Raw genomic sequence first — 7,936 nt, 5'->3', positions numbered from 1 at the left:
CATTATTACCATTATAAACCAGGAAATGTAAAAAATGGGATTGTATATTGCATCATATCAGAAAGTGTGGGAGCTACTGAAGATTACTAGGGTCATGTGGAAAAATTTTGTCCAATCTGAAAAGATTCTATGATACGCTGAGTATTGACTGACCCCCTGAAGATGTCTTTGTCCTGATTCTCAGAATGTGTGAATATGCTGCCTTTTACGTTAAAACTTACACGTGTTTTAAATTAAGGATCTTAAAGTGGAGACTATCCCAGATAATCTTAGTGGTCCCATGTAGTAAGAAGCATCCTTAAGAGAGCACAGTGATGGGAGCAGAGACATAAGAAAAGGTGTAAAAAATGGAGGCAGAGGGTCAGACTCAGGTTTTCTGGGCTGCTGACGGTGAAGCTGGGAAAAGGGGCGGCAAGCAAAGAAGTGGAGGCTGGTGAAGGCAAGAGGGGCATGGGATGAGGAGTGGAGAAGACTCTCAAGTATATCAACCAGACAAAGAAATGAGGAGCAGCATCTTCAGAAATTCTCCTTCTTGAACTGTCATGCGTATATTTGACATGTGTATACTTGTATTTTTCACTAATTTTCTCCTTTCATCACACCCCCCTACCATTTTATATAGTGTGTTTTCATGGTGGTAAATTTTGCACTTTACTCCACAATTTATAGAACATGCATATATAGGATTATGACATGTTAGAGGAGGTGGTGGATCCACAGAAAACTCTAATCGAAGAAAACAGGAAATATTCCTCTGAAATGTCTTTTATCATGTGATTTTACTTTTCTCTTTGTCCATTGCCACAACCTGGGTACAGATTCATTTTATGTCTCAGTAGGGTCACTAGAGCAGGCCCCTAGATGGTCTCCTGGTTTCTCATCTTTTCTCCTTTGACTCTTTTGCAAAAATGATGATTCAAAAATGTACATTTTATCAAGCCATGTCTCTGCTTAAAAACCTCTACTAGCTGCCATTGCTCTCAATAAAGTTGAAAGTCAATGTGGCATCGGTGCCCTCCATACTCTGACCCCTCATGACCTGCCTGCACCCTCACTACGGCTTCAATCTTCTCTGCCCTGCAGGTGAGGCTTTGGGACATTTCTGAACTTCCATGCTCTCCCAGTTCTGAGACTCTCACAGGTTGTCTGCATCTTTGTATGGATTGTTGTCCTCTGAGTAACTTTTCCTCACTTATCTGGTCTCTAACTGGACCTGTTCTGGTCCTTTGATACAGAAGACTCCTGAAATCACCCCTGGAGACTTGCTTTCTCTGTGACACTTATTACACTGTATTTGTTTCATCATCTGTCATCTTTGCTCTAGGACCATGTTACTGCCAGAAATGCATAATGTTGATTATTGTGTCTCAAAAACAGTTCATGATCATACACACAGTATACACTTCATTCAGTTCAGTTTAGTTCAGTCACTCAGTCCTGTGCGACTCTTTGCCACCCTATGAACTGCAGCACTCCAGGCCTCCCTGTCCATCACCAACTCCGGAGTTCACCCAGACTCACGTCCATTGAGTCAGTGATGCCATTCAGCCATCTCACCCTCTGTCGTCCCCTTATCCTCCTGCCCCCAATCCCTCCCAGCATCAGAGTCTTTTCCAATGAGTCAACTCTTCCAATGAGGTGGCCAAAGTACTGGAGTTTCAGCTTCAGCATCAGTCCTTCCAAAGAACACCCAGGGCTGATTTCCTTTAGAATGGACTGGTTGGATCTCCTTGCAGTCCAGGGGACTCTCGAGAGTCTTCTCCAACACCACAGTTCAAAAGCATCAATTCTTCGGTGCTCAGCTTTCTTCACAGTCCAACTCACATCCATACATGACCACAGGAAAAACCATAGCCTTGACAAGATGGACCTTTGTTGGCAAAGTAATGTCTCTGCTTTTGAATATGCTGTCTAGGTTGCTCATAACTTTCCTTCCAAGGAGTAAGCATCTTTTAATTTCATGGCTGCAATCACCATCTGCAGTGATTTTGGAGCCCAAAAAACTTAAGTCTGACACTGTTTCCACTATTTCCCCATCTATTTGCCATGGAGTGATGGGACCAGATGCCATGATCTTCATTTTCTGAATGTTGAGCTTTAAAAGCCAACTTTTTCACTCTCCTCTTTCACTTTCATCAAGAGGCTTTTGAGTTCCTCTTCACTTTCTGCCATAAGGGTGGTGTCATCTGCATATCTGAGGTTATTGATATTTCTCCTGGTAATCTTGATTCCAGCTTGTGTTTCTTCCAGCCCAGTGTTTCTCATGATGTACTCTGCATATAAGTTAAATAAGCAGGGTGACAATATACAGGTAACAATATACAGTACCTTGATGTACTCCTTTTTCTATTTGGAACCAGTCTGTTGTTCCATGTCCAGTTCTAACTGTTGCCTCCTGAGCTGCATATAGGTTTCTCAAGAGGCAGGTCAGGTGGTCTGGTATTCCCATCTCTTTCAGAATTTTCCACAGTTTATTGTGATCCACACAGTCAAAGGCTTTGGCATAGTCAATAAAGCAGAAATAGATGTTTTTCTGGAACTCTCTTGCTTTTTCATGGTCCAGTGGATGTTGGGAAATTTGATCTCTGGTTCCTCTGCCTTTTCTAAAACCAGCTTGAACATCTGGAAGTTCACGGTTCACGTATTGCTGAAGCCTGGCTTGGAGAATTTTGAACATTACTTTACTGGTGTGTGAGATGAGTGCAATGTGTGGTAGTTTGAGCATTCTTTGGCATTGCCTTTCTTTGGGATTGGAATGAAAATGGACCTTTTCCAGTCCTGTGGCCACTGCTGAGTTTTCCAAATTTGCTGGCATATTGAGTGCATCACTTTCACAGCATCATCTTTCAGGATTTGAAATAGCTCCACTGGAACTCCATCACCTCCACTAGCTTTGTTTGTAGTGATGCTTTCTAAGGCCCACTTGACTTCACATTCCAGGATGTCTGGCTCTAGGTGAGTGACCACCATCGTGATTATCTTGGCCATGAAGCTCTTTTTTGTACAGTTCTTCTGTGTATTCTTGCCACCTCTTCTTAATATCTTCTGCTTCTGTTAGGTCCATACCATTTCTGTCCTTTATCAAGCCTATCTTTGCATGAAATATTCCCTTGGTATCTCTAATTTTCTTGAAGAGATCTCTAGTCTTTCCCATTCTGTTGTTTTCCTCTATTTCTTTGCATTGATCGCTGAGGAAGGCTTTCTTATCTTTCCTTGATATTCTTTGGAACTCTGCATTCAGATGCTTATATCTTTCCTTTTCTCCTTTGCTTTTCACTTCTTTTCTTTTCACAGCTATTTGTAAGCCCTCCTCAGACAGTCATTTTGCTTTTTTGCATTTCTTTTTCTTGGGGATGGTCTTGATCCCTGTCTCCTGTACAATGTCACGAACTTCCATCCAGAGATCATCAGGCACTCTATCTATCAGATCTAGTCCCTTAAATCTATTTCTTACTTCCACTGTATAATCATAAGGGATTTGATTTAGATCATACCTGAATGGTCTAGTGGTTTTCCCCACTTTCTTCAATTTCAGTCTGAATTTGGCAATAAAGAGTTCATGATCTGAGCCACAGTCAGCTCCTGGTCTTGTTTTTGCTGACTGTATAGAGCTTCTCCATCTTTGGATGCAAAGAATATAATCAATCTGATTTTGGTGTTGACCATCTGGTGATGTCCATGTATAGAGTCTTCTCTTGTGTTGTTGGAAGAGGGTGTTTGTTATGACCAGTGCATTCTCTTAGCAAATCTCTATCAGCCTTTGCCCTGTTTCATTCTGTACTCCAAGGCCAAATTTGCCTGTTACTCCAGGTGTTTCTTGACTTCCTACTTTTGCATTCCAGTCCCCTATAATGAAAAGGACATCTTTTTGGATGTTAGTTCTAAAAGGTCTTGTAGGTCTTCATAGAACTGTTCAACTTCAGCTTCTTCAGTGTTACTGGTAGGGGCATAGGCTTGGATTACTGTGATATTGAATGGTTTGCCTTGGAAACGAAAGAGATCATTCTGTCATTTTTGAGATTGCATCCAAGTACTGCATTTCAGACTCTTTTGTTGACCATGATGGCTACTCCATTTCTTCTATTAACATTCCTTAATTAACAGCAAGAGAGCTTTAGCCCACTAATATTGACATGTTTGGGGATGCTTGCCTAAAACACATTTATAGGCCTAAATTACTTTATGTAAAATTCTATATTAAATGGGCCTTCAACTCTGCTCGAGCACTGGGATTTGTCCACAAGTGGAAAAACTGCTTATCACCTGACTTAAAGAAGAGACAAGGGAAGAAAGGACTTTGAGATGTCTTCAAGGAAGTGTGAAGATGAGCTGCTACCATATTCTTTCTCCCCTTCCCCTTCTTAATCTCTTATACAATTACTTCTTCCCTGCCTTTACTTTATTTAGGCTTTCTGTCAGAGGTGAGGCCTACTCCAGACTATTCTAAACCCAGCAGATTTATAACTAGGGCCCTGCAGTGTGTGAGGAGGAGCGATGGGAGAAAGGGTTTATACTGAGACTGGAGGATGACATGGGCACAGTTGACTCAACTATCTTGATTCCCAAACTAAATGTGTCTTACTTTATATTAGTTGTGTTTGAAGAATCTGTCTTTTCATAGATAAACTACATCTTTGGTATCTTACACAATATTTCAAATATTACATGCTAATTTTATATCTAAACCTAGAGAAAGAATCAGATTCTTTGTTCAGAGATTGGACAGTTTTAATATATGAATGGTACCCCTTAGGCTTCCCTGGTGGCTCAGATGGTAAAGCGTCTGCCTACAATGCGGGAGACCCAGGTTCGATCCCTGGTTTGGGAAGATCCTCTGGAGAAGGAAATGGCAACCCACTCCAGTACTCCTGCCTGGAAAATCCCATGGACAGAGGAACCTGGTGGGCTATAGTCCATGGGGTCACAAAGAGTCGGACACGACTGAGCGATTTCACTTGACTTCACTTTCACCCCTTAGGTACGCATTAAAATTCCTCTTAAATTGTTTGTATAATATCAAGGAGAGGTTAAAACTTAGCATCTCCTTGGTCAGTAATAGCCATGTGTACAAACACCTTTACTTACATCCTTTCTGTGTAAAAGACCTTTCGTTGATTCTTCCACTCAGTTACCCACAGCACTCAGACAAGGCTTTATGTCCACATGTCAGAGGCTCTGCATAAAACATTTTAATCAGCCTTGATGACAACATTCACCTCAGAATAGCGATTTACAAAATTTCTACATGTGGACACATACTCCATGCGTTATTTTCAGTAAGTCTAAAATGTGAAAATGCTTTTGTTCCAAATGGAAACATAATAACCTTCTACAAAATTTAGATGAATAAGAACAAGTGGTCCAAAGTAAGATCTATTAATAGATCCATGATTACAAAAATATGATATTTCACAATAACAAATTACTTTTTCCATTAATTTTGGGTTAAGTGAATGGAGATTAAGTGTGGGAAGTTCTATCACAGCAGTGCTTAATTTCTCTGAACATCCTGCTGTGACATAAAAACACCCTTACATCCCACACTTCAACCAAACCACTCAGCCTCCTACCCAGCATCACCAGTACATGTTCCATCATCACCTTCCTGGTTGCCAGGGCAATGCAGTTAATTCTTCATATCAGAATTAAGTGACAGGCAAAGCTCTTTTTCTCTAAGTAATGCTCATAATTCAAGTTCCCAATTTTGACATTAATCCAGATAATTGTCCTAGAAGCTTCTGCCAGGCCCCCTTCACCTCCTTGTTCCTTAGACTGTAAATCATGGGGTTCAGCACAGGCATCAAAATGGCATAGAAGACAGAGATCAGCTTCTCCTGAAGCACAGAAGGGCTGGAATTGGGCTGGATGTAAGTGAAAATGGTCATGCCATAGCACAAGAAAACCACTGTGAGGTGAGAGGCACAGGTGTGGAAGGCTTTCTTTCTCCCCTCTGTGGACTGGATCTTCAGGATGGTGGAGATGATCCTGATGTAGGACAGGAGAACCAGGCAGAAAGGTGTCATCAGCAACACAATACTAGAAACCATGATGGCCACCTCATTGGAGGAGGTGTCCACACAGGCCAGCCTGACCACAGCTAGGATTTCACAGGATATGTGATCAATATACTTGTTCGTGCACATAGGCAACTGAAAGGTGATGGTGGTCTGCACGAGAGAGTTGACAGAGCCACTGACCCAGGATGTGATGGCCAGCCTAGCACAGAGCCCTCCGTGCATGATGACCGAGTATCTCAGGGGGTCGCACACAGCCACATAGCGGTCATAGGCCATCATGGCCAGGAGAACAAACTCAATCCCACCCAGGCCCAGGGAGAAGAATAACTGGGCTGCACAGCTCACATAGGGGATCCCTTTATGTTCCGCAAGAAAATGCACCAGCATCTGAGGAACGATGCTTGTGGCATAGGAGACATCAACAAGGGAGAGGTTGGTGAGAAAGAAATACATGGGAGTGTGGAGTCGGCTGTCCAGTCTGATCAGAAGAACAATGAGGACGTTCCCCAGCAGGGTCAGCAGGTAAGTGAACTGAGAACAAGACGAAGAGAGTGACCTGAGTGTCCCAGTCATTGGACAGGCCGAGGAGAATGAATTCTCTCACCCAAGTCTGGTTATTTGCTCCCATTAAAAAAATGTGAGGTTATTAATCTGCAGAAAGAGACAAAAATTGTAGAAGCTGTTGAATTAACTATAAGAATAACTTCTTAAAAGAATGCATACTGTATTCAACCTTCCAGCCTTAGCCAGATGTTTTAGAGTGTTTTCGGCCAAGATGTCAGGCCTGATTCTGGTATGCATTATATCTACTTCACGCAAGTAATGCAAACCATTGCCTTCTAAAGTATAGAGTGGTCTGAGGGAGTTCTTCATAGCCTGGCAATAATGCAGTGCAGTTTTATATCCTTCCAATTTACACTAGTTTCCAGGACAAGAGGGGATGGTAAGTGACAATGAGAGGTAAGTTGATAAACAATGTTGATAACCCTACATAAATCTGCTACAACAAACATGAGGAAATGAATAAATAACCTACCAAAAAAAAAAAAAAAAAGATTCAGAAGTGGCACATGGATAGTACAAAGAAGGCTAGTGTCTCATGGAGAGATCTGAAGTTAAATCTTGTTTTCATGAACTTACCAGATGTGTGATTGGGTTAGAGATTTAAACTTTTATGTAGAGAATATGATCATATTTTATAATTAGTATGTGTATTTAAGGTCAAATGTAAATAATTCATGAGGAAGTTACTTTTTGAACTATTACTGGTGGCAGGACTTTAACAGAATAGGTACTGGTTGTAATCTAAGCTCCTCCCTTGGAGAGAAACAAACGTACTTCCCTCACTGCACTTAACCTTACACTCATCATTAGCTGGTTGTCCTAAAATACAAATATAATTATACCTCTTTCACACACAAACAAATCTTGTAATGTATAACTGCTCACAGAATTAAGAACATCATGGGCATGGAGTGTCTGAATACTTGTTCATTAGAACCTGACATGTTTTTTCTTTATTAATTTTAGCATTCATTATCATGCATGCTTTTTAGGGCAAAGCATTTTACAAAAATAACCTGTTAATACTTAAATACCCTTCATGGATATGTCAGCTAGTTATTTTTAACCCATCAGTGTGTGTATATAAAAATATATATATATATATATACATATACACACACACACACATCTATCTATATAGGCAATTTCCTTGATTTTAAAGTAATTTAAATTCAAAATAATTGATATCAAAATATTTCTATTTTCTACAGTCATGGAAACCCTTTTAAGACTCCTGGCAGACTAAGAATATAGAAATAACATCTGTAAATGTATAGCTGAATAAAGAAGGGAAATGGACTTGTCTGATGGTTTTCACATACCTGCAATAAACACCGTCTCCAACATTAGTGTTA

At 40.7% G+C, this 7,936-nt stretch overlaps 1 protein-coding gene and 1 non-coding gene across 2 annotated transcripts; one reads left to right on the top strand and one right to left on the bottom strand.

Moving 5' to 3' along the window:
• The first annotated feature begins 4,756 nt into the window (after positions 1-4,756).
• TRNAC-ACA (transfer RNA cysteine (anticodon ACA)) lies at positions 4,757-4,828 on the top strand. Its single transcript has one exon. It is a non-coding gene; the product is annotated as a tRNA-Cys (tRNA).
• An 862-nt stretch (positions 4,829-5,690) lies between these two features.
• On the bottom strand, positions 5,691-6,645 carry LOC102278473 (olfactory receptor-like protein OLF3). The gene is given in 2 exon segments (XM_005886737.2): positions 5,691-6,545; positions 6,547-6,645. Coding segments are annotated over 2 exon segments (954 nt in total).
• Positions 6,646-7,936: the final 1,291 nt, after the last annotated feature.

The sequence above is a fragment of the Bos mutus genome, chromosome 4 (assembly GCF_027580195.1).
Source record: "Bos mutus isolate GX-2022 chromosome 4, NWIPB_WYAK_1.1, whole genome shotgun sequence".
Lineage (NCBI taxonomy): Eukaryota > Metazoa > Chordata > Mammalia > Artiodactyla > Bovidae > Bos > Bos mutus.
This window is presented reverse-complemented; position numbering and strand designations above follow the sequence as displayed.